Source organism: Nycticebus coucang, chromosome 6, assembly GCF_027406575.1.
Source record: "Nycticebus coucang isolate mNycCou1 chromosome 6, mNycCou1.pri, whole genome shotgun sequence".
NCBI lineage: Eukaryota > Metazoa > Chordata > Mammalia > Primates > Lorisidae > Nycticebus > Nycticebus coucang.
The window spans coordinates 137,748,986-137,775,442 of record NC_069785.1 but is presented as its reverse complement, the minus strand read 5'-3'; the positions used below and the strand labels follow the sequence as shown (position 1 = coordinate 137,775,442).

General features: G+C 53.0%; 1 protein-coding gene across 4 annotated transcripts in view; it reads left to right on the top strand.

Moving 5' to 3' along the window:
* The first annotated feature begins 2,954 nt into the window (after positions 1-2,954).
* The window catches only part of ST3GAL4 (ST3 beta-galactoside alpha-2,3-sialyltransferase 4), a 51,071-nt gene continuing 27,568 nt past the window's right edge, over positions 2,955-26,457 (top strand). The window contains exon 1 of one of the 4 annotated variants that reach the window (XM_053593187.1): positions 2,955-3,117. In XM_053593187.1, the coding sequence (XP_053449162.1) occupies positions 3,115-3,117 (3 nt within the window). In that variant the 5' untranslated portion in view covers positions 2,955-3,114. Of the gene's footprint in view, positions 3,118-3,861; positions 4,053-7,267; positions 7,284-24,464; positions 24,485-26,457 lie in introns of those variants that run through there. The other 3 variants (XM_053593185.1, XM_053593190.1, XM_053593184.1) reach the window with 3 other exon arrangements.

The following is a 26,457-nucleotide window of genomic DNA, read 5'->3' as shown; positions in this document are numbered from 1 at the left end:
TGTGCTCTAGGCTAAAACTTGAGAATTGTCATCCAAAGGCCAATTTGAGCAAGGACGCAGAGGTCAGGGAGACCAACGCTCGGCATGGCTCCCAGTGTGGGTAGGCACAGTTAGAACACTAACCAATTGTTCCTGCAGAACTGGGATGAAGGAATAAAAGGCAAGGCTAAGGGGAAATCTCATACCGTTCTGTTCTCCCTGCTTGGGAAACAGAGTGATTTGAAGGCTCTAGGATAAAATTTGAACCACAACCAAGTCTGAGATTGGGCAAGTTATATAACTGCTCATGAAATAGGGGTGATCATTCCACTCCCCCAGAGGGTTTCAGTGAAGATGACAAATCAGAGAATTTTGTGGGCCATACTAATTGCTTAGTAAACATTGACTGTTTCTCTGCTCTGAAAGTGACCAAAAGGGATGGAATCAGAGATGTTTGGGCTAGATATTTGCTATGGCCTGAATGTTTATGTCCCCCCAAAATTCCTAAAATGAAACTCTAATCCCCAAGGTGATGGTATTAGAGATGAGGTCTTTGGGACGTGGTTGAGGCATGAGGGTAGAGTCCTCATGAATAGGTTGAGTGCTTCATAAAAGAGGCTTTACCCCTTTAACCACACGTAGGGTTAGAGTGAGGAGGTGACCATCTGTAAACCATAAAGCAGGCTGCTGGCATCTTGATCTTGACTTTCTAGCCTTCAGAACTGTAAGAAATCAGTTTCCGTAGTACTATACGGAAACTCAGGCTGTACTTTGTTATAGCTGACTGAACAGATGAAGGCAGATTCAATTCCAAATCACTTCCTGATTAGAAGGACTATGAAATCCTAGACTTTGCAGTGGAGGCCTGGCAACCAAGAGACTTTAAGGAAGAAAGCAAGCCATAGACTTTCTGATAGACTGTGGCGCTGAACAGAGGTAGAGGCTGCATGCAGTGACTTGTCAAGATCTCTTTCAACCTCCAAGTTCCTAGCATGCATCTCAGCACTGGCCTACCAGCAGGCCTCTAACACTGCCACTGAGAACCCTGGGAACAGCGCAGCTCCATGCTGCAGCCATAGAAATCTGATAAAAATAGGAGCTGAAATACCATCCCCGAGCTGCTATTTTTAAAGTGTCTGAGATGCTGGATGGGGTTTATTTCTTCCTCAAATGGCATCTTGTTGTTCCCTCCTCCTGGTGGGCAGGCTGCTAATGTGGCACATGTGAGGGACAGAAGCCAGAGGCCTGTGAGGCACATGTGTCTAGTGGCTCCAGGGCTACAGCTCATACCCACTGCTGCCAGGCAGGAGCTGCAAGGCCAGGGCATCCCAGGTCTAGACATACCTGTGCTTCTCCCTCACCCCTTTCTCCTGTCTCCTCCCTCTGCTCCTGAGGCTCCTCTGGCTGCCCTAGCAGAGAGGTGTCTTGCTATGTGTATTGGGAGAGACACTGGGGAGGTAAAGGGGAGGCAGAAGGAATGGACGCAGGTGGCATGGCTCAGAATGAGACTTGAACCTGTCACTTCTCAGACAGCCTTGGCTCTACCCTGGCATAATGCATCTCGAAAAAGAACAGTCCCCAGGAGCCCTGTTTGTCCCATCACATTGCCTCTTGCTGAGCAACTCATTTCTTGTAGATGGGCCAAAGTGGGGGAAAAAAGAAGGGGGGGGGAAGCACCAGAATTGCTTCCCTCCTGCCCCACAGATGATATGGTTTCCAGGCAGTGAGCTAAGCTTCTGGCTATGCTGTTAAGAAAAGGAAAAGATCATGAGTAAGCACTTTGTGGCCTAAGGGAGGAGATGAAAATTACGGTTAGCGTCTGGGCACCCAGTAACCAGGCGTGGGATAAGCTGGTGTGCGTGTGTGTGTGTGTGTGTGTGTGTGTGTGTGTGTGTGTGTGTGCGTGCGCACGCGCTGAGCACAGCTGTAGGGTAAGAGGCATTCCTCCTGCATTATCAGGCTGTGCTGTGGAGCACATTCACATCCATTGCCTGATTTAATATCAATAGAAGCTCTTTGAATAATCATCGTTATTTCCATTTTTTTTCCTAGTAAGAACACTAAAGCTAAAACTTACTATTTTCCTAGTAAGAAAACTAAAGTAGAAGAGACAGAGTTGGAACTCAAGTCTCCAAGAGCTAAAGTTGGTTCTTAGTTCACTATGCTGGCAGAACAAAGTTTACATGGTTCAAAGTAAGAATTGCAAACTGTATTTAGATGTAATTCATCTAACAGCCCAGGTCAGAGGCTGAGACCCTGACCCAGTTTTCCTACCTGCAGTAGGAAAGCTTCCCTTTCCCTCAGGACTTGCCCAGGGCAGAGACTTAGTCATTGTGTTCTCTATAATGTTTATTGCATAAAACATAACATCAGGAGATATGCAATAAACATTTGTTGAATGGCAGAACAAAGTTTACGTGGTTCAAAGTAAGAATTGCAAACAGTGTTTAGATGTAATTCATCTAACAGCCCAGGTCAGAGGCTGAGACCCTGACTCAGTTTTCCTACCTGCAGTAGGAAAGCTTCCTTTTTCTCAGGACTTGCCCAGGGCAGAGACTTAGTCATTGTGCTCTTTATAAGGTTTATTGCATAAAACATAACATCAGGAGATATGCAATAAACATTTGTTGAATGGCAGAATAAAGTTTACGTGGTTCAAAGTAAGAATTGCAAACTGTGTTTAGATGTAATTCATCTAACAGCCCAGGTCAGAGGCTGAGACCCTGACTCAGTTTTCCTACCTGCAGTAGGAAAGCTTCCTTTTTCTCAGGACTTGCCCAGGGCAGAGACTTAGTCATTGTGCTCTTTATAAGGTTTATAAACATTTGTAGAATGAATGCTTGACTGATCAAGCCAAAGGCATTGGTTAGACAAATTAAGTTAGACATTGGTGAAATGCCAAACAGCCTCTACCCATGCAGGGTGTGATTTAGGGTGGAACACAGCCACTTGTGGAAGGCAGAGCCCTCACTTCACTCCCACAGAGGGAGGTCTCTACCTACCTAGCAGACTTTGAGTTGCCACTTAACTGAACCCCTGCACTCACTGTCAGATGCTCACACCTTGCACTTAGTCACATCCTATCCTGCCTTATTCTTCACTGGAGTCCACTGTAAACTTTCTCTCTGCAGCCTGATGGTAAGCCTCCTGGGGGCAGGGTCTGGGTCCCTAGCACTGGGCTGTTCACATTGGGGGCTCAGTAAACACTGTGGTGACTTGTGAGAGGTACTGTCTCTAGCGGCTGTCACTTCTGAACTGTTCTCCCTCAGCCTGGGCAGTTCCCAGGTTTCCTTGGGAAACGACTGGGCCCAACAGGGTCAGAGGCCTGGTGGGGTCCCCCCTAGGGGCAGGATGCCTGGCGCCTTCAGACAGGAACGGAAGTTGAGAAGCTTTCCGAAGCCAAGAAAGAGTCTCCAAGTGAGGGGTGCAGAGAGAGCAGTTTGAAGGCCCCAGGGCCAGACAAGGGCAAAGAAAGGGCTGGTGGCGTCTCACTCCCGGGCACTCGGCTGTCTCGCGCGCGTGGGGCACAGAAAGTAACGAGGCCTCCTCTTCTGTACCTCAGTCTCCCAGTGAGGGATTGGCACGGTCCACGGCGGGCGGCAGCAGAGAACCCTTTCTCGGGTCCCATTGTTCCCGGGAGTGCGCGGAGGCTGCGCTGGGCAGACCCGTCCCGGCGCCGTTCCCGGCCCGCTGTGCGCTCACCCATCCGGCCTCCTCTTCCGCTCCTCCGCTACCCCGGCGCCCCGCCTGCCCCTCGCGGCCTTGGGGACTTCCACGCCACCCCACGCCGGCGACGGCGCGGCATCGCCCCCGCACTCCCCCTCCGTCACCCCGCCCTCCTCCGAGCCGGCTCCCGCCGTGTGCGCACGCGTGTCCGGCCCCTTCCTCGCCCCCGCCGGGCCGGGCCCCTGCCTCGCCCGCAGGCGGACTCGCCCGCTCCCAGGCCGGCCCTGCGCCGGGACGGGCACCGGGCGGACCGAGCCGTCGCGCCCGCGCTGCGCTGCGCCGGGGGTGCGCCTAGCGGATCGGAGCCGCGCCGAACTCTGCCGCCCCGCCCCGCTCCACCCGCGAGGGTGAGTACGCGGCCGCGCTGCGGGGCCCGCGGGCGGGCGGGCGGGGGCGCCGGTCCAGGGCTGCCCACTCCGGCCCGCGCGGCGCCGTCGGGGTGGTCTGGCCCAGCACGTGAACGCAGCGCGGCGGGTTTGGGGCCCTGGGGAGCTGCTTCCCGGAGTGCCTTTCCCGGGACTGGATTTTCGCGGGAAGCTCGATTCTCTTTGCTCCCTTGGAGTGAGCAAACGGGACAGCCCTCTTCTCCGGAAAGTTTCTTCCCGCCCCCTCCCCCACCCCCCCCAGCCCTGTGCCCCTGGCTGAAGAGGCTTCTTCTGCCTCCAGCATCTTCAGATGGATGGTTTCTCCTTCCAAACTGCCCCCTTTAGCCCAGGATCCGGGGGCTGGCTTTGCTGTAGGCGACAGGCTTTGCAGGAGTCTTCTGTGTTCAGGAGGCAGAAGGTTGCTGAGCAGAGCCCAGGGGTGGGGTTGCCAGCTGGAGGCCCTGGGCCCACGTGGTGGGGTCCTTGAGCCTAGGCCACTGTGCCTCAGAGCTGTCTGGGTGGTGGGGAGGGTGGGCTAGAGCTTGGGACAGAGCCCCTCGGCTAGGTGTGGGCTGTGGGCTCTGGGTGTCATCCTGGAGCTGGTGCTGGCAGGGTCCCCCAGCCAGCCCACAACTGCCACCCTTTCTGTCAGCACTGCCCCCTGCATTCCCAGTCCTGCAGGGAGGCTGGGTCTGTGTGATGTGAGACCTGACCCACTGTAGGGGCTTCTTCTGTTCTCCAGACTGGTCCCAGGGCCTTGACTTAGGGGACTGCTGCCAGTGGCTGGGGGTGTAGGCAGTGTTGCCCAGCTACGCCCTGTGTGCCGGGTAAGCCTGGACCCTGCACTGTGGGAGCAAGGCGCAGGCTGGATCCAAGTTCAGGCAGACTTACTCTTTCCAGAACCATGGGTTCAAACGAGAGAACAGAACCAGTGCCACCCTTTCCTGAGCTGTGCAGGACCAGTTCCCAGACCCTGCCCTCCCACTCACCTGCTCTAGGCCCTGGCGGGCACCTGCCTGGGAGATTTTAAATCTGTGTTCATTGCTTTGAAGACTACCCGCATGGAGGAAGAACTGTCTGCTGTTAGCAATATTTCTCCCACACTCTCACTCTCCCTAGTGGCCCCATAATTCTAGAGAGGGTGCCTGAGAGGTGCCAGCTGTGTGGGGCCTAGAAATTAGCTTATGGGCTTTTCTGCTTGCTGGGAGCTGGTGTGGGAATGCCTCCTGCTCTGCTCTTGCTCCTCCCACAGTGCCCCTGCGGCTTTGTCCCTCTGGGCTTGGGGTGGGAGAGACCCAAGGCTGCCCCTTGAGCCCTGTCCAGAAATGGAAAAAGATCCAGGAGTGGGGGCAGCCTCCCAAACTCTGGGACCACAGGGAGTTCAGATACAAGAATTAGTTGGAAAAAAAGTAAATTAGGAGTCACCTGCTTGGACTTTGGGCTGAGAGCGCCTCTTTAGCTGAGGGACAACAGAGCCTCCTTCCCCATGAGTTGAGGACCCAGGCTGAAGAAGCCCATGGCGCCTCTGGGCTGGTTTCCCTTCCTCTACCCTCTTCCCTACCCGGAGCGACTCACTCCCCACTCCTCAGAAACAGAGTGCCCCAGCTCATCCACCCTTCTGGCCCATTTAGACTCCAAGGATCCAGTTTTGTAGGTAGAACCAACAATTTGCCCTTTTCTGTAATTGTAGGAAATCCTAAAAAAACCAAAAAAAACAAAACCCTCCCTTCACCAGGTGGCAGCAAAGAGGCCCAACGACCATCTTTCTGAGTTTCCTGCTGAGCTGTGGTCATTCTGCAGTTGCCCACACTGGCAGTGTCTTCTGCCTCCGGCAGAGGCTGTCCCAGTAGAGTTGTGAGTTCCTCCTCTCAGAGTGGCTCAGAAGTCTGCACCATCCGTTGCAGGGAAGGGATCACAGTACCTCAGACAAACACAGCCAGTTGCATGTCTGCCATGCTGCAGACCTGGGCGGACAGGAGATGGAGGGCAGCTTAGGCCTTTAGAGTGTCTGAAGTCCAAGCATCAAGGCAGCTGCTAGAGTTTCCAGGGTCCGTCTCGGAGGACAGTAGGGCAGTCAAGTGGTGAGGGGCACCCTGTGCTCGCAGCACCTGCTTCCCCAGGCTGGGTGTCAGACATCTCCCTGCCACAGGCTGATGCTGTCAATTTAGTTCTGCTGTAACAACCTCTCACTCCGAGGACCTTCCTCACTTGTCACAACCCAGGGCCTTGGCCTGAAGCTTTTGGTTTTCATGAGGAAATGGCTAGGGCAGGCAGATGTGGGTGACAGTAGTCACCATTTCCCTTTTCTCCTTGGTCACCCCCTTCCCAGAGGCTTTCATGTCAGTGTTCTGAGCACCGCTGTGTGGGCTACTAGCTGTTCTTGGCCTCAGAATGACCCCTAACCCCTGCCACATTCGGGAGGGGTAGTGTGAATGATGTTCCTTATCCTACAGATGGAGGCCATGGTCAGATGCAGCCTCCAGTGGAGGCCCAGCCACGTGCCGTGGGGCTTCTGATTGGCGATCGTCAGCCCAGAGGAGGCCGAATGCCACCCAGGGGTGGCTTGGGTTGTTGCTTTTCAGGGTGAGGAGGGTGTGAGTGTCCAGAGCTGTGGGGTTTTAGCCTTAGCTGATCCCTTGCCTGGGACAAGGAGACCCACATCCCGGCCACAGCTTCGTCTCTGTCCCTGCCCCTAAACTGCCCTGCAGAAAGATGATGTAGTTGTTTTAGACTCTACAATCATGGGTTCTGTTCCTGGCCTAGCAGGGAGAAGGGTGTTGCTGCTCAGAATGAGGAGAGCTGTGGGTCTGGCCAGGCCTCAGCTTCCCCACTGGCCCTGGCTGCAGAAGCCAAGCAGCTGGGATCTGGGATTGTCCCTTCTTCCCACCTGTAGCTTATTTGAGGCTCTCACCTTCCTATTTAGAGAGATGTCCAGGAAGAGCCCTGGGACCGGTTTGGAGAGTGCTGGGCTGGCACACTGCTGTGTCTCTACCTTGGGTCCAAACTTTCCTCCAGGGTATGGATTCAAGGTGCTGCAGTGATGCAACTTGCAATGTTTACTTTTCAGCCCAGTTTTCAACTGCTTCCCAGAGCTCGCCCATCCCATCCTGTCACAGATGAAGAAAGAGGCCCAGGTTCAAGGTGTGAGGTGTTTGCACAAGGCCACAGTGTGTTAGTATCAGGGGTCCGCCCAGACCCAGGTCTGCACCATGGGTGAGCATCTGTCCTCATGATAAAAAGGCCTTCACAAATAGTAAAAATAGTTACCATTTATCAATCAAGTGCTTATTAAAAGCCTAAACTTCAAAAAAAAAAGTGCTAGACACTTTACCTCACCTCATGTGAGCCTCACACAAATGGGCCTACGATCACGTGTCCATTTGTAAATGAAGAAATAGAGGCTCAGAAAGATTAAACTCCTTGGCCAAGGTCATGCTGCTGACCTTGGTCGCATAGCTGAGCTAGGACTCAGATCCAGGCCTGCTTCCAAAACCTGCACTTTTCAGCCCAGTTCTCAACTGCTTCCTGGAGCTTGCCCACCCCATCCTCTGACAGATGAAGAGGTCCAAGTTGGAAGGTGTGAGGCGTTTGCACAGGGCCACAGTGAGTTAGTGCCAAGGGCCCAGCCCAGACCCAGGTTCCTGCTGTCCTGAGCCCAAGTTCTCTCTCTGTCTGTCTCCTGGGCCCAGGCGTTAGGCAGGGCAGTGTTCTCTATTCTCTTCCCTCCTGCCCTCCTCCCCTCCTCCATCCTTTCCGCTGCCACTGCCACCCCCTCCTCTCCAGCTTTCCTTGTAATTGCTTCCATGTGGCCTGACTGCCTGCCGCTCCTATTCCTTTGGAAATACAGCTCCTAGCTGCTGCCCACTTGGCTGTGAGGCCTCATCAGGCAACCAGGATGATACGTGAGGAAATGGAGGGCCCTGATGGGGCCTGAGTATGGGAACCCAGCCAGGGTGGCAGCTCCTGGTGTCTGGCAGCCCCAGACTCCCACCAGGCAGGAGCACCTTTGCTGCCAGGCTCTCTGGTGTCTCCCCATCTTTGGCTCCCCAAAGACTTGATTCTCTATCCAATGCCAGAGCTGCTCTTCTGTCCCACAGACATCACCACACCCTCCCTGTCCCCTAGGGGCTGCTCAGATCAGGAGGCCCGATGCTTGGCAGGAGAGAACCACACCCTGGGTTCCCACTGCTGGGGACTCTGTGGAGGGGTGGTGGTACTGTTGGTGGTGGAGGCTGGGGGACCTGGGGTGCTCTGGGCCTGGGAAGATGGAGCTGAGTTGTTAATCATTTAGTCCCAAGCAGTTAACTCAGAAATAAGCAGGACAAAGCCTCATATTTTGCCTTGATATAAAATAAAATTTGTACATCCTAATATTGCAGCTAATACTCCTTTGCCTAAGACTCTGCACAGGCTGGGTGGGGAGAGGCTTGCAGGTCCTCAGTATGGCCCTATAGAGACTTCAGGGGCCTGCTTCTGCCTCTGGAGGGGGCAAGTTTCCCATCATTGGAAATATCCGAGCATCCGCTGGTGACCTTGACAGGGACAGTACAGAGGAAGTGCAAGCATTGGCTGACGGACATTTACATACTTTTAAGGCATTTTCCCTTCCTGATATCTTAGGATTTTAAGCTCCAGGAACCTGTCTGTCTTGTTCATCGGCATTATAGTCCTAATGCCTAGAATAATGTCTAACAAATAATAAGTGCTCAATAAATATTTGCTTGATGAACGAACAGAAAATGTAGCTCAGGTGCTCTAACTTTGTCTCCACCACATCTTTACTCTGCTTCCTCCTCCTAGGGCAAAGGGCTCCAGTGTGTGCTAACTTCTCAGGGTCTCTATTCAGATACCAGAAAGTCAGGCAGTAGCCCAGCCAGGGGTGGGTAGGAGTCTGTCCCCTGGGAGGGCATGGCGCTGTTCCATCTACTCTGGGTCAGGAGGGCAGTATCTGCCACCTCCCTCCAGTAACATTCAAGTTCCTGTGCAGACTGATCCTAACCCTACCTCCAATCCCTCAACAGACCTCTCCTTATTCAGGGCCCAAGATCAGGGAATGACCACGCCAGCCCTCTGGGGCCTCCTCACCTCTGAAAGCTAGGGAAAGGGAAGCCCTGGCCTCCCACCCCTGCTTGGCCATACTCAGCTCCCAGGAAGAGTCTGGCTTTGGACAGCTCACGAGTCCTTGAGAGGTGGAATCCTTACTTGGGTGGCGTTTTAGGAGGAGGGATTAAACCCACCTTTACTCAAACTAGACAACTCAGCTTTCATTCTTTCTACATATGGGTTTCCACTTAAAATTTCTTTTGAAACTGGGATAGAGGGTTCTTGCTTTTAAGTTTTTCTTTAGGCTCAGCGCCCGTGGCTCAAGCGGCTAAGACACCAGCCACATACACCTGAGCTGGGGGATTTGAATCCAGCCCGGGTCTTCCAAACAACAATGACGGCTGCAACCAAAAAATGGCTGGGCATTGTGGCAGGCTGTAGTTCCAGCTACTTGGGAGGTTGAGGCAAGAGAGTCACTTAAGCCCAGGAGTTGGAGGTTGCTGTGAGCCGTGATGCCACGGCACTCTACCCAGGGTGACGGCTTGAGGCTCTGTCTCAAAGAAAAAAAAAAAAAAAGTTTTTCTTTATAAACCCCTTCCTTCTGCCCCCGTGAGACTGCTCTGGCTTTCATGGTGGCATGCCACATGTACTGCCCACAAACGGGCTAGCCACTGTTAGTAATGCCTCTCAGCGTCCCTGGAGCCTCCGGTGAGGACCCTGAGCACCAAGCATCCTCTCACTTCCCCTTGTTTTCTCTGTTCTCCTCAAGTCCCATGCCTGTGACAGGGAGGGGAGCCTATGTGGAGTGAGCCCAGAAAGAACCTCAGTGGGGCGCAAGCAGCTGGCTGTGGGTGCAGGGCTCTGGTGGTGGTGTGGAGCCCCAAGATTTACACTCCTAGAGGCAGGTCGGAGGCTCTCAGCCCTTCCTGCTCCACTGTGGGTAGCCTTGGGCAGAGCACGCCTTATTAGCCTCCATTTCCTCAAGCACTTCTTTTTTTGAGACAGAGCCTTAAGCTGTCACCCTGGGTAGAATGCTGTGGCATCACTGCTCACAGCAACCTCTAACTCCTGGGCTCAAGCGATTCTCCTGCCTCCGTCTCCCAAGCAGCTGGGACTATAAGCGCCCTGGCCACAACGCCCGGCTATTTTTTGATTGCAGCCATCATTGTTGTTTGGCGGGCCCCGGCTGTATTCGAACCCGCCAACTCAGGTGTATGTGGCTGGAGCCTTATCTACTTGAGCCACAGGTGCCGAGCCACCTCCAGCACTTCTTAATGAGATAGCATTTCAGATAACAGCCAGGCCTGGAATCCAGTGCTCATAACTGCTGTGGCTTGTCTGTGATTCCAGGGTGGGCCCAGAGATGGAAGAGCATCTACTTTTGGTCACTGGCCAGCCATGTGACCGCAGCCAGGTCTCCGGCCTTCCTGATCCTCTACTCCACCTCACAGGATTGGGATGCGAACATGAGATAACATTTTTTCCATCTAGAGAGTCCTCAGAGGCTGGCTGCTACTGGCTAGATTATAGGGCAGGGCCTGCAACTGTCCCATTCACTGCGGCAACCCCAGCACCTGGCACTGTGCAGGTACAGAGTAGCCGCTCTGTAAATATTTCTTCCTACAAATGAAGGAGCAGAGACTCAGGAAAGAAATTTTGTTGTTCAAGGTCACAAAGCATTTGTCTCCTGTCTGTGCAGACAGGGAAGGGCAGGGGACTGCTCAGTTGGGCTAAGCTTCGGTGGTGACCCTGGTCTCTCTGACGTTGCTCCCCAGCTTGTGCCTTTCCTGATCAGTCTGGCCCCCACTATCTGGGATTGTTGAGGCTGAAAGGCCCTGGAGTGTGGTCGACCCCAGGGCTGGGTAGGTGAAGAGGAGTGGTCTGGAAATGTCTGCTCAGCCGGGCTGGGCTGGCCGTCTGGCTGGGAGCTGGGTTAGAGGAGCTGGCACAGAAGGGTGGTGATGGAGCAAGGGAGACGGTTCTTTGCCCAGCTTCCTGCCATTTCCCCCTCTGTCCCCTCTTTGGTCCCCATTCGCTTCTCTTTTTTCAATGTCTTTATGCCCGCCTTCTCTTTCCCTGGGTCTTCTCACCATCTTCAGTGATCTGTCTCTGTTCAGCCTCCTCTTCCTCTCCTTCCTCAACTCTCTGATACTCTCCAGGCCTCAGGCTGTGCTCACAATAGCAGCTGGACTCAGGCTTTGGCCAGGAGGTTCCTGAGGCACTGTCATGGACAAGGGAGCCGTCAGAGGGGGCCCACAGGACAGGAGGCCACTCAGGGACTGTAGGACAGGATGACAATGGCTCTTCATTGGTGAGGATTGGTTAAGGGCCAAAGTGTGCGACCAAGGTCTTCATCCACTCTCTGGTGCCTCACCCAGCTCCCCACACATCTTCTTGTGCAGAAAGGTGGGATCTCATCCAGCAGAGTTGCTGACACAGCTTCCTTAGCCTCCGACCTGCAGCCTCCACCCTCTTCTCTCTAGAGCAGCGATTCTCAACTTGTGGGTTCCAACCCCTTTGGGGGTTAAATGACCCTTTCACAGGGGTCACCTAAGACCATCCTGCATATCAGATATTTACATTATGATTCATAACAGTAGGAAAATACAGTTATGAAGTAGCAATGAAAATAATTTTATGGTTGGAGGTCACCATAACATGAGGAACTGTAGTAAAGGGTCACGGCATTGAGAACCACTACTCTAGAGCTCCAGCTCTTTCCCCAGGAGGCACCTGTGAGGATGGAGGGAGTTGAGCAGAGCATAACATTGCTGTTCACAGCTCTTCCAAGTGTCACACAGCAGCCTGCTATGCTATGCGGATGCGTGTTTGTGTGTGTACATGTGGCCTGGAAGCATGCAGGTGAGCGTGTGAGCGAGTGCATGCCTACATGTCATGTGTAGACAAGAGGGCAGGTGCACGTGCAGGTCCACACCTCCCACCCCGGGGTCTCACACTGTGCTTCCCTCTGTCTGGCCAGAGCTCGCCTCGGTGGTATTTGTGCCCCTGGCTTTGCACCGGGGCTTCGTTTCTTCTTAGGGGCCAGCCGGTGCCCTGCTGTGATCACACACATGCTGGCTGGTCCCTGGCCACCCATTCAGTTGTCTGGGGACCCTGGGGCTAGAGTGTGTCCCCTGTCCCTCAAAATGGAGGCCCGTGGGGCTCTCGGCCCAGAGTCTCACCCTTGCCAAGGCAGAGGCAATAGGGAACAGCTGTGTTGGCCGAGTCCAGCTCTGTATGGATTTGGTTTGACAACAAAGCTCCCTCTGTGTGTTCTCAAGCCTCTTATATAACCAGGGGAGAAGAGGAGGAGGTGAAGAAGGGGACTAGGAGATACCAGGATGAGAGGGCTGGGAAGGGGACAGGGCCAGGAGGAGAAGGGGGGAGGATGGAGGCCATTGCGGGGAAGAGCGTGGGGAAGGTGTGGACACCAGGGTGGCACTTGGTCCTGGTGGGGTGGAAAGGGGCTCTCCAGGTGCCCTGGCTGGGCCTGTTGGTGCTCTGACCTCTGACGGGGATGGGCTGTGAGACTGGTCTGGGTAGGGGGCCAGAGAGGCCAGTCCTTGGCCCCACTGTCACTGCACAAATTCCATGAGAAAGGGAACCTTTCCCTCCCTGGCTTGGGCTCCTGTTTCCCCGTCTCAGGTCTCAGTCCTGGTTCCAGAGCCCCTCTGACCACCACCCCTCTCTAGTGCTCAGGAGGGCAACCAATGGCAGCCTATGCTGTGCCCAGCCAGGTGGCCCCAGGACCCCTCCCATCTCCCTGGGCCAGCTCCCTCCAGGGCACCCGGCTGCCAGCCCTGACTCAGCCCGTCTGGACCCTGAGGCCCTGCACCCTGTGCTTCCCTCTCATCACTGTCCCTGACCGCGCCGCTGTCCACCTGGAGTAATAGCAAATGTCTTTGCGGAGAAGCCTGACTGATGGCCCAGCAAGGCCAGGCAAGGGATGAAGGTGACCATATGCTGGGGTTGGACCCCTTCAGTTCCTCCCAGGCAGGAAGAACAGTTTCTGGGAAGAGGCCAACACAGTGTTGGGGCCTGTACATCTTGGCCCTTATCCTAGGGGGCTGGTCATCTTCAGATGGGGCCAGTGCACCCGTGGGGACTTGCTCTCCAGGGCTTTCTTTGGGTCTGCCCACCTCTGTGCCTCAGTTTCTCCAAGTCTTCTCTGGCACCAGGCTTCCTTGGGAAGAGCTCCTAGGTGAGCAATGGCCCTTGGGTGGTGCTTGTTTCAGGCTTCACTGGATGGAGAGGCCTTGCCCTCCGAACGAGAGAACAAGAAGAGTTCCTAAGAGGGTAGGGGAGGAGGAGAGGCTGACCAAGGCCTCAGAGGATCCGGGAGATGGGCTCAGGGCCTCCCAGGTGACAGAAAACTCAGAGTTGTGGCACGTGGGGTGTCTCCTGTCCCAGCTCTGCATGGATACAGGCTGTCTGGGTGTGGAGTTCTTTGTAGGACCTGGGTGGGCTGCTCTGTGGGGAGGTGGGTGTGGGGACAGCCCAGACCTGCTGGGCCAGCCCCAGGCTCTGGAGTGCTCATCCTAGGCCCTAGGCCCTGAGTGGCCCAAGTGTTTCCCACTCATCACCTGGCCCAGGTGTGGGTCTGGATGTTCCTGAAATTACCAAAGGCTCTGGTTTGAGCCCGTAAGGATGATTTTGAAATTGCTGAACCTTCAGGGCTTGAGCTGAGATGGTGTGAGCAGGCTGGCGGGCCAGTTGGGGCAGGGTCTTGGATATTTTAGATTTGGGTGCTGTGTGGACCAAGAGGATAATCCCTGTGACCCAGACTAGGCACAGGTGTGGAGAAGCTGAGACAGGCCAGGAGGATGGTGAGTGTGGGTGTGGGGGCAGGGAGTTCCCTGCACTGGGTAGCAGCCTCAGACAGGTGCTTGGCCATGGCCACCGTCTGTCCCAGGACACTTCACAGCCCAGCTTCACACTCCAGAGTGGCTGTCGGTGTGGCAGGGCTCCTGCCCAGGGCATCTGTAGCCTGCTTCCCTTTGGTCTCCTGCAGCCCCTGCTTCTGCCCCTTAAGCCATTTGCCAAGTACCTGGGAGTGTGACAGCCTGTCGGGCGCCAGACTCTTCCTGGGAAATGAGCATGGCCTGTCAGGGGTGGGAGCCCAGGGCTTCCCCTTCCCCAACTTTTGGAGGTGAGGAGGCTCCCAAGGGCTGGCCTGGCCACTCCTGCTCCTCCAAGTCTCCAGGCTGCCTGGCTGATGGCTCCAGGGACCTGCAAGCTGACAAACAAACTCTGCAGGAGCCAGAGCTGAAGTGAGGCACCCAGTGGGCCGGAGGGGACACACAGCAGCTGCTCGGCCCTGCTCCCAGGCCGCCAGGAATGGGGGAAGAGAGTGCCCTGGCTGCGGGGGCCCCTCAGGCCCCAGAAGCTGTATGTGTGGCTGGGGGGAGGGAGGGGAGGGAGGTCTGAAGCCTGGGAGATCTGAAGGAACGTGTGTGTGTGTGTGTGTGTGTGTGTGTGTGTGTGGGGTCCGGTGTGTCCCGAGTCTGAGTAAGGACTGGTGTGTCTGTGTACGGAGCTGTGTGTGCAGAGAGCTGGATGGGTCAGGATTTGTGTCACTGGGAGAGGAGAGCTGGCCTGGGGGGCTGTCTGCAACTCATGGCTGTGGGGTATGGGACTGTGGGTGCCCAGACAGGTTTGACTCCCATATTCCCCCTACAGGCTGGGTGAGCTCCAGACCAGAAGAGGCCCCAGGTCATCTCTGCTCACTTAAGCCCGGCCGGCCCCTGCCAGTGTCCTCCCCTCCCACTCCTGGTCCCTGAGGGCCCATGGCTCAGAGACGCAGGGTCTGGCCTCCTGGGCGGCTCCGGATCGCTGGCATCTGCTCTCTGTCCCCGTCCTCAGGGCTAACTTTCCTTTGAGGGGAGCCCACTGACCGTGGGGAGACTCCCTCATGAGCTCTTCCCTGCCACCTGTTCATTATTTTTTTATTTTTTGAGATGGAGTCTCACTATGTCACCCTTGGCAGAGTGCTCTAGTGTCAAAGCTCACAGCAACCTCAAACTCTTGGGCTCAAACAATTCTCTTGCCTCAGCCTCCCAAGCAGCTGGGACTACAGGGGTCCGCCACAACGCCCGGCTAGTTTTTGTTGCAGTTGCCATTGCTGTTTAGCTGTCCCGGGCCGGGTTAGAACCCGACACCTTTGGTGTGTGTGGCTGACGCCCTCACAAATGTGCTACGGGTGCTGAGCCCTGCCACCTGTTTTCTTCTCGGGACAGGCTACTGCAGAGTGGAGGGCTCCATTCTCCTTCTAGAGAGTCCCACCCTCTGCCAGCCTTTCTCACTTCTCACAGGTGCAGTCCCTTCAGCCCTGCTGGGCCCCGGCTGACATCTGCAGTCCTCCTTTTTCCCTAGCTGCCAGCCAGGCCAGGTGTTAGGGAGCAGGAGGGACCCACCCAGAGGTCCCTCCTGGACCAGGCAGGGAGAGAGGCTTCTGTGGCCCAGTGTCTGCTGCTTGTGGACACTCAGGCATAGAGAGCTCCATCCTGGCTCTCTGTGGAGACATGATGCCCCTCTGGGGGCCTCCCAGGACTGTGTCCCTGTACTATCCCTGCCTGGGGATGCAGGAGTCTCTGCCCTGGATAGGCCGTCCCCTCTGCAGAGGGACCATTGTTCTGGAAATAGGGGAGGACTCTGGTGAGGGTTACTACCTGTGGAGGGGCAGCCTGGTGGTGCAGAAGGAGCACCACCTGTAAAGAGCCGTGTCTCTGCTCAGGCCCTTTGGGGTGGTCAGGTGGGGGGCACTGCCTGGGAAAGAGAGTGGGAGAGGGAAAGAGCAGGAGAGGGAGTGGAGAGCACCTTCCTCAGCGGCCCCCTCCCTCAGTCCCCTCCATGTGCCTCCTCACCCCTGCAGTGAACCCTGGAGTCCTGGCCCAGTAGGTGCAGGTGCCTTCAGGGCAGGGCAGGGCAGAGAGTGGTGGCAAGGTCCCTGTCTGACACCAGGGTACCTGCAGGGTCCCATGGAGCAGAGGGACAGGACGAAGTGGGCCGGTGGGGAGCTGAGTGTGGGTGCAGTGGTGCTGGGAGCAGTGGCTGAGGACTCCTCCCTTTGCTGAATGGAGAGGGGCTGCCACGTGCTTGGGGAGGGCAGAGCCGGGTGTCCCTGGCAGCTTCCAGGTGCTTGCCCTGTGCCCAGTCCACACTGAGGCTGTTGGAGCCGCATGACACCTACTACCAAGAGGTGCTACTACTACCTGTTTAAGAGGTGAGGAAACTGAGTGTCTGAGAGATTACATCCCCAATCAGGGTCTCTGCGGCAGTCTGGACCACCCAGGGACAGGTCATCCCACTCCTGGTGGCCCAGAGTGTAAGGTTAAAAGCAGTTCCCACTCAGAAATTTAAGTCTGTGTCGTGCACTCACACCGGTATGGTCTTGGGACCCTGAACTCCATCTCCTTCTACCCCTGGTCCATCATTTGCAGATTGGAATAAAGGGTGGTCGGGCTGCACGGAATGGTCCCAGTGAGGCTCCGGACTGTAGCTACAGAAGAGCCCAGTGCTGTGTGAGACAGGCACCCAGACGTGTCAGCGGTAGATCCTGCCGTGTCTCCTCCCACCCCCTGGGGTGACATCCTAGGTCCTCGGGATACCCAGGAATGCCCCCCACACCTGGGCCCCTTGGTCTCCCTGGTTCCGTCTGTGGCCCATCCTTACTATCTGCCGTCACATCATAATTTCTGCTTCTTCTACCTGCCAAGCACAGGGTCTGGAACCTTCTGACTCTACCTACTGTCCCCTGATGCCTTTCCTAGAGGTCTCAGTCAAGAGTCCTCCTCTGGGAGGTCCTTGGTGCCCAATTGCAAGGGAGCTGTGGTGTCATTGTCTGTGTCCTTCCCCGTGTCACTGACCTTGTAGCCTGTGTCATGGTCACCTGCTCTCTGTCATTTGTGTCTTGTGTCTGTCCCACCAGTGGAGAAAGCACAGCATTGCCATCTTGGTCACTGCTCTTGCCGCTGGCCCGCGGCCCCTGTGTCCCTCCCGCTGCTATTCTGCCTGGCTTACTGTGTCCTGGGAGGCCCTGGGGTCCTTAGGCAGCCTTGGGATGGGTATTATTGCCGACCGAGGCATCAGTGGGGCAGCCAGGGTGTCTTTCAGGCCTGTGCTGGGATCACGTGGGGTTCGTCCTCTGGGCAACCTCTCTTGGTAGAGTGCTGGCCTGCTGCCGTAGGGTTAGGGAGTGGGTGCAACTCGACCAAAGGTGACAGGAGCCTGTCCTGCAGAAGGCACACCTGCTTATGACAAGTACATCCTTGTGACCACAGGGCAAATGACATTGAAAGGTGAATACCAATGGGCTGGCTCTGCCAGCTTCTGTAGGTGCTTGGGGCAAACTACTGTGCACACCCAGATCTTTGCAGTGAGCTCATTTTCCCTCAGGGAGCAGAGGAGGGAGCCAAGGGCTCACATGCTGGTGCTGTCGTCTATGCCGAGTGGCCTGTAAGTAGGTGCCTGGGCAGCGCACCAGCGCCTGTTTTGGGGCCACCAGTGGGGGCCTGGACCTCGTCCCCTCTCTCATGCTGGCCAGGCTGTGATAAGCAAGTGTGCATTCTGTGCACAGTGGCTCAACCTGTGTGGTTTACTGTCCTCAGCGTGGGACCAAAGGAGGGATGAGAAGGGCAGTCCTGATAGAAGGACGGGGGATGCATGTTCTGGGTCTCAGGGCAGCTGCTTCCAGTTCTTCCATAACAGTGTGTGGACTGCTGTGATCTGGCAGGTGCAGCCGCCTCTCAGGACAGAGCTGTGTGTTTGTCCCCATTTATCCAACAGAAACGTGAGAGCTTGTGAGGTGACTGGTCCACGCTAACACTAAACATCTAGATGATGCTTTATCCAGAGTTCAAATGCAGGTCTATGAGATTCCAACCTTTATATTCCTTATTTTTTCTTTTTCCTCCCTTTTCTCTGGATCAGATTTTTAGGTATATAAGAAAGTTAAACATAACAAAAGGGCAGGTGAGGAAAAGAATGTCTCCTATTTCAGATTCCTATCCCTAGGCATTGCTTTTGAGAGGCAAGTACTTTTTCTGTTGGAGCACATTTAGAGTAACCAGGTCACTATCCTCCACCTGCCTTTAAAATTTCAATAGTATGTTTCAGATGTCACAGGGCAGGCACAGGGCATGTCCTCTTCCCATAGCCACGGTGCCTTATTGTCTGAGCACTGATTCCTTAGCTCAGCTGAGGCATCTGTGCAGAGATTCCAAGTTGTTTCCATCCTCTGTTGTTACAAAGAGTGCGGGGTAAAGATCTTGATAGATAGTCTCATGCAAGCTTAGAAGACTATTCTGCAGAGTAAATTTCTGGCCTAGGACCATATCCCAAAGGTGGCCTTGGTTTTTACTTCCCACATCTGTGGGAAGGCCATTCCCCTGCCCCATTCCCCGTGGGTTGACAGTGTTTCAACCATGCTGGAAATTTTAAATGCAAAGGAGCATCTTTTCCTATGTGCCATACATATTTCTTTTATTTATTTATTTGAGACAGAGTTTTAAGCTATCACCCTCGGTAGAGTGCTGTGGCGTCACAGCTCACAGCAACCTCAAACTCCTGGGCTTAGGCACTTATCTTGCCTCAGCCTCCCAAGTAGCTGGGACTATAGGCGCCCGCCACAACGCCCGGCTGTATTTTTGTTGCAGTTTGGCCGGGGCCGGGTTTGAACCTGCCACCCTCGGTTTATGGGGCCGGCGTCCTACCCACTGAGCCACAGGCGCCGCCCAGAAGTATAAAATTTCGTATAACAGACCTTTATGTGATAATCAGCCAAACGTAACAAGTGTGAATATCTGATCTGTTACATCAGATATTTTTTCTTTAAGAAATAAAATCTTACGGGTGGTGCCTGTGGCTCAAAGGAGTAGGGCGCCAGCCCCATATGCCAGAGGTGGCAGGTTCAAACCCAGACCCAGCCAAAAACTGCAAAAAAAAAAAAAAAACCAAAAGAAAAGAAAGAAGGAAAGAAAGAAAATCTTACTATAAAAAAAGGGAAATTGGGCGGCGCCCGTGGCTCAAAGGAGTAGGGCACCAGCCCCATATGCTGGAGGTGGTGGGTTCAAACCCAGCCCCGGCCATGAACTGCCAAAAAAAAAAAAAAAAAGGGAAATCTTATGAGTCTAGAATAAAGATTTGCTCCTATGATGTCCTTTACTCTTCCCTTTCTCCCCAGTACATAATTCTCATTCAAAGTTGGGTACACACCTATTATGCTTTATTCTTTCATCTTATAAGTACACACTATCTATGCACATATACATACACACAAGCATGGTGTTGTGTTTTTTTTTTTTTTTTCAGACTCAAGCTGTTGCCCTGGGTAGAGTGCTGTGGTATCATAGCTCACAGCAACCCCCAAAATGGGCTCAAGTGATCCTCTTGCCTCAGTTTTTTTATTATTAGTAGAGATGGGGTCTCACTTTATCTCAGGCTGGTCTTGAACTCATGAGCTCAAGCTGTCTACCTGCCTCGGCCTCCCAGAGTGCTAGGATTACAGGTGTGAGCCACTGCGCTGGGCCCATGGTATTGTTTTTGGACTCATACTTTACATATCTTTTTGCAAGACTTGAAACAGTTAACATTTTCTTTTTATGTCAAATGGTTAATATATGTGTGTGTATAAATATATATATAATTTTCTTCAGTTAAATGCTACACAGTATTCATTCACACACCATATCATATCCCTTTAATGATAGTTAAGTTGTTTTAGTTTTTTACTATTGGAATAGTGCTTAATAAACATTTTTGAGGGGCGTGTACCCGTACAGGGAGGGTCACCCCGGGCTGTGCCTCGGAGGATAGTTACCAAGTGTAAAGCATGCACATCTGCAGCCTCACTAAATGGTGTCACACGCTCTTCTTTTTTTTTTTTTCTTTTGCAGTTTTTGGCTGGGGCTGGGTTTGAACCTCTACCACCTCCGGTATATGGGGCTGGTGCCCTACTCCTTTGAGCCACAGGCATCGCCCGTCCCACGCTTTTCTAAGCCTTCGCATGATTTATGCTCCCACCAGAAAAGTGTGAGAAACAACACTGGTTTTGAGCTGCATTCCCAGGTTACTGCAAGTTTGAGCATTGTGCCAGGTCTGTTAGGTCTTTGGTTTAGTCTGTTCATTACTTTTTTGCGTCCTTTGGTTTTTTTTTTTTTAATTCCTTTGTGGTTTTTTTGTTGTGGTGAAGTGCACAAATATAAGGTTTATTGACCGTCTTGACCACTTTCATGTGCACAGCTCAGTGGCAGTAAGTCGCTTCATCAAGTGCCGCCTTTACACCAAAGTCTCTGGATGCTCCTGTCTTGCAGGACTGAGAGCTGGTACCCGTAGTCCGTAGCTCCCCACAACCCCGCTCCTCTAGCTCCTGGCAACTGCTATTCTGCTTCTGTCTCTGTGCTTTGACTACCTTGAGTGCCTCCTGTAAGTAGAATCATGCTGTCTTTGTCTTTTGATGACTAACTCATTTCACTTGGGATGGTATTCTCAAGGGGTATCCACGTTGTCAGAATTTCCTTATAGTTGAATAATATCCCATTATATGTACAGACCACATTTTGTTTGCTCATTCATTGGTCCATGGACAGTTGGGTTGCTTTCACCTTTAGCTATTGTGAACAACACTGCTGTGCACGAGGGCGGGCCAGTAGTCTCTCTGAGACCCTGATTTCAGCTCTTTGGGTGCATATGTCCTCAGAAGCAGCATTGTGGTGCCTCATCATGTCCTTTTGCTTTTCTCTTTGATTTGTTGTTTTCTTCTTTTCGTGTATGGTGTCCATTACTGTACTTCTTCCAAGCCTGTTTTGTTTTACAGTGGTAGGGTTCGGCTCTGTTGCCCAGCCTGAAGTGCAGCAGGCAATCACAGCTCAGTGTAGCCTGCACACCTGAGCTCACGTGATCCTCCTGCCTCACCCTCCCAAGTAGCTGGTGCGACAGGTGCGCACTGGGCCAGAAGTCTTGAGGGCTGTGCAGCACTGTGGCTGCTGAGTGGCGGAAAAGCTTGTGAAAAAGAATCTTTTCTGGAGAGAAGGTGCTGCTTAGGAGAGGGGTTGATCAGGGGCTGTGTGGGGGTGGTGGGAAGTGCAGCTTCTCCAATTTGCCCTTTAATTTCATATCCTGGCAGTAAGTGCATTGCTTCTCCTGGGTGAGAGAGATCAGCAGGTAGATGTGCCCTGGAACTGCCCAAGACACTGAGTCAGGTCCATTCAGGCACTGCTGGGACCCCAGGGCAGGTCCACCCAGGCTCCAGATTTCTCCTCCATTTGCCGGGGCCTGGGGTCCTCAGCTCCCAACCCGTCTGGTCACTCTGGCTGCAGCTTTCTCACCCTGAGAATGGAATCGAAAGCATCTGCCCCTCCCAGGCAGACACCAGAGTATGATTTTCAAGTGGCTCCCTGGGGTGTCTTGTGACTGGCAGCTGATAAATGGGTGATACAGTGTTTCTGTCCAGGAGTCTGCAGTGCTGGGCTGCAGGGCCAGCTGGGGGCAGCCCGAGGGTAAGGAACAGAGAGCTTTCTCCTGCTGCAGGGAGAAGCCTGTCTGGCTCCTTCTGTGAGTCTGGATGGCCTGCGAGCTGCTCCCATCCTCCCACCTGTGGCCTGGGGCCGTTGTCTGGTCCATTCCTCTGTTGTCTGCTGACTCTAGTGAGCCTCCCACTGGCAGGCACACTGTGAGGGCAGTGTTCGAGGATGGGGTGAGGCCACAATGTCCCGCCAGGGGCTGTGCCAGAGAGGTGGGAGGGGATCAGACCCATTGCTGCTGCCTCTGCCACTCTGGTCCCACCTGCGTGTGGCGGTGCCATCCCCATGTGCAGATGCATTTATGAGCTCAGCACATGTGCACTGGGAGCCGACTGTGTGCCAGGCACTGTTCTGGACGCTGGTGATGCAGCCGCAAGCAGAACAGCAGGCAGCTCTTTGCAAGCAGGGGACAGACCCACAGCGCTGGGTGTGTGGGGTTGTTCTGGGAAGTGAGCAGGTGAGCACAGAGCTGGATGAATAGACACCGTGGCCGTGTCCGGGGCAAAGCAGTCCAGATACGAGAGCAGGGAGTGCAAGGCCTAGAGGGGTGTGCCAGCCAGCCTCATAATGACTGGGGTCCTGGTGCGGGTAGTACAGGATCAGAGGAAATGAGTCAGGAATGGGCAGGAGGCGCTGGCCAGTAGACCATGCAGACCCCCATTAGGGTCCTGTGGCAGGGTTTTGAGTGAGGAGAGCTGGTGGAGATGACCAGTCCATCCTGGGGCATGGCAGTGAGTGGACCACGTGTGGCCAGGAGGTGGAGGAAGGTGGATTCCGCTGGGGAGAGCTCTGTGGCCTGCACGTTCATGCGCCTTGCCTAGAGGCTATGTCCCTTACATTAAACTCAGAGTCCAGCTGTGTCTCCCCTGGACAGTGGGGGCTGGCTGACCCACTGAGGCTCACACCCTGGCAGGTGGTGTCACACGTGGAAGCAGGTGGGCACAGCCTGTGCTGAGGTGCAACGGCGGCCAGAGGAGCTTGGGGCTGGGAGGCCCAGCTGACCTGTGGGGGTTTCAGTCTGTGCCAGGGTGTGACAAGGTTGCAGGAAAGCCCCAGCAACACGGTGGTCTGTGTGCATGTGGAGGGTGTTGGTTATCCCCTGGACCCGGCTACATGCCTGCCGCACACCCCAGAGCCTCCAAGGAACACGGGCTGTGGGGGCTGTGTCTCCCCGGGAAGCCTGCTGACAGGGGCCTTTCTGTCTGAGCTTTTGAAGGACTTTCATGTGCTGGAGGCCCCACTTTCTCTCTTTGCCCCAAAGGGCAGGAGGTGATACCCCGGGATCTTGTGTTTAGGAGCAGACTCTTACTGGGGGGTGGTCCTGGAGGCAGTGGGGGTGGTGGTAGCAGTGAGGATTCCAGCAAAGCTACCAGATGTCCAGTCCTACCTGGACGCCTCATTAGTCGGACAGCCTGGGCTCGTTAGTGACCCTTTTCGAGCCTCAGTTCTCTGTATTGCCTGTGAGTTTTTGACTCACTGAGTGGAGAAAATACTTGGACAGTGCTAAGTATCCAGCACACTGGCCCTCAACATTTGGTATTTTCTTAAGACCCTTTTTTTGTCACTACTGGGACTGGGATGGGGACGGTGCTGGCATACTGTTGTGGGTAGAGTCCAACATAATTCCCTGGTCACATAACGATATGTTTGTTGACTACTTGGGATTGGCTAATGTAAGATTTTTTTTGCATCAAACATAAGCATTTCCCAGAAATGGCCCTAGTTATGTTTTGCTTATATTTGCCATTTAAGCAATGATAAGGCTATTGTTAAATTCTTGGTTTTGTTTGCTGAGAATTTTTCAGGCCCAGTCTTCAACTTTGACTTTTGCTTTAAACTGTTAGTGTGAGCTGAGAGCATGCCCACATGACATATTGCTGTCCGCTCATGCTATTGTATAGTCGTTAGGGTGACATGCCACCACCATCATCAGTAGGTGAGTTGGGGTTCAGCAATTCCATAGGCAGTGCTGGTTTTCTGGAGTTTTGTGATGGTAATTACTTGATGTGTGAGTGGCTATTGGAAGGCATTTGAAACCCACGAGAGAATATAACACATGAAAAGGGTAAACACAGTAATTATCAGGAGAATAATAGTCCAGCATTGAAAAATTCCTCTGAGCACAGATTCCCAGGAGCCAAGATTCAACCAACTGAATAAATCCATGGAAGAGGCAGTTCTCATCTGATGAAACATTCACATTTGTTCTTTAAGGTCTTTTAAATTTTCAGCAAAATGCCTGACTTTTTTTTTGTTGTTGTTGTTGTTGAGACAGGGTCCCACCCTATGCCCCTGAGCAGAGTGCAGTGGGCGTGGTAGCTCACCACAACCTCAGACTCGGGCTGCGGGCACCCCGCTGCCTCAGCCTCCGGAAGCCACTGGGATTACAGGCACTCGCCGAGGCGCCCGGCTGGGTTTTTCCATTTTTTTCATGAGTCGGGGTCTCACTGTCGCTCAGGCGAGTCTCGAACTCCCTGAGCTCAAGCGATTCTCCCTCCTCAGCCTCCCACAGTGCTGGGATTACAGGCGTGAGCCGCCCGGCAAAATGCTGACTTGTTAACATAGAAACAACACATTTTCCCAATTAGGGCACAAGTTCCCACCTGTTGAGTCTGTTGAGTTCACAGCACTACTGAGGCCAATTTATTCTTCTCAGTATGTATTGCTTGAAAAGAATTCAAAGTATCACTAAAACTGTTTTTTTCAAGAGTTTAAAATGTTACTAAGTGACATTTCCAGTTCAGTGATCCCCAGAGGAGAAGAAAGCTCTCTCACAAGAGTGAAATCCAGGGTGCTTCCTTCAGTTGTGTTCGGCAGATCACAAGGGGCTCTTTTCTGAGGAGGGACCCTCAGGTAAGGATTTTAATAGCATTGAAGAGTCATGTCTAGTAATTTAGGGTAGGAGACAGTCCAAACCACATTGTTCAGACCGGTTAGCTGGAAACGCTTTATGTATTTTGTTGCTAAGCAAGATGAATAATCCAGTATTATGTGGGAAAGGGTGAGGGTGCCCCCATGGCCCACCAGTTGAGGGGTGTGACTGTCATGGCTGTTCCCTGTCATTCCTGCAGCCACACGTTGCCATGCTGAAGAGTTACAGTTTGAATTGGAGTAGGAACAAAAAACATGCTATGATTTTGGTAAAGTAACCCGTGTATGTCATCACCAATTAAGGATGATTTGTTTTCTCTACAAATATGCCCTGAATATTGATCTATTCCATAAACAAGACTAGTATTTTATTTCATATAGTGGTATCATTGAGGCAGTTCTATTTACCTTTGGAGTTTCTATTGAACCAATGTCTAGTTTGGGTACGTTCTCTGCTGCTCTGGTTGAGGGTAGCATGGTCATGTTCTGATTTTGTATCTGTGTCATCATATGTAGGAGTGCAGTCTTTATAATCTGTGTCAAACCAAAGAGTTTGATTACAGGGGGAGTCTTGAACACGGCCTGCATTAATGTTTTCTATGCTGGAAATAAATTAGCAGTGATAAAATCAGCCGTAGCTATAGGCCATCCTTCTAACTCTGTCACTTCTTCCAGAGCCGAGTCAATTGTGAAAATCACGTGGGCTGCCACAGGAAGGGACCGAACCTTATCATGAAGCCAGTTTCCTGAACTGCTCACTCGAGTGTGCATGGGAGCAGGTTCTAATATCAAAATACTTGTGGCCTCCCCATTCCTCCAGACAACTACGTAGCCAGCCGTCACTTTGGTTAGTAAGTGTGGCTATACTTGGAACAGTAGACCTTAGAAGATATTTGCTTCCAGTAGTAAAATTCCCTAATAAAAATAAAAGTATAAACTTGGATATTCCATGCTAATACTAAACAAAAGGAAGCCTTAATCAGTGGACGGGGATCAGTGGAGCTTGCTTCCTTGCCTTGGGAAAGCTGTCTTCTTGGTGATACCATCTGCTTCACAGAAGCCTTCTTGTGTAGCCTTCATTTTAAGTCACCTATAGGTTGATTAGTCCAGAGTCTAGGGGAATGCTGATTAGTTCAGAAACAAGCCTGGCCCGGTGGCTCACACCTGTAATCCCTGCACTCTGGGAGGCCAACATAGGTAGATTGCCTGAGCTCACAAGTTTAAGACCAGCCTAAGCTAGAGGGAGACACCTTTTCTAAAAAAAAAAAAAAGAAAGAAAAAAGAAAAATAGCTGGGCATTGTGGTGGGCGCATGTAGTCCCAACTACTTGGGAATACTCAGGAGGCTGAGGCAAGAGAATCACTTTAGCCCAAGAGTCTGAGCTTGCTGTGAGCTAGGGTGCCATGGCACTCTACCAGGGGCAACCAACTGAGACTCTGTCTCAAAAAGAAAAGAAAAGAAAAAGAAACAAGGACCCAGTATTCAAGACCCTGAATTCTGGAGACTCTCAAATCCAGATTCTGATGTTGCATTTTAGTCCAAATGAAGCAACTGCACAGACTTTTAATTTTTAAGTGAATGAACTTCATTAAAATGGAGATAGAAAATATAAGCCCATCCTAAAAAGACTGGGATAAAACCAAACAAAGACCATAAATTTTGCTGCAGTGTGAGCAGTAAGAAACTATCCCTTCCCACAAGGCTCAAGGGCAGTGTTTCTCTCACATCTTTTCCAACAGACACAGCCTCCGGGTTCTAGAACACTGAAATGTGATTATCATTAGTGGGCAGGTCACACAGAGAAAGTCATCTTCATCTGGTGGAAATATATTTTGGCACAATGTATCAATGCCTTGCGGCATTGAGTCATATCTGAGCTAACACTGCAACGGACAAGTGGGTTCTATTATCAAAGATGTTTTCAGTATTTATTTCATAAAGGACCAGCTTGTAGC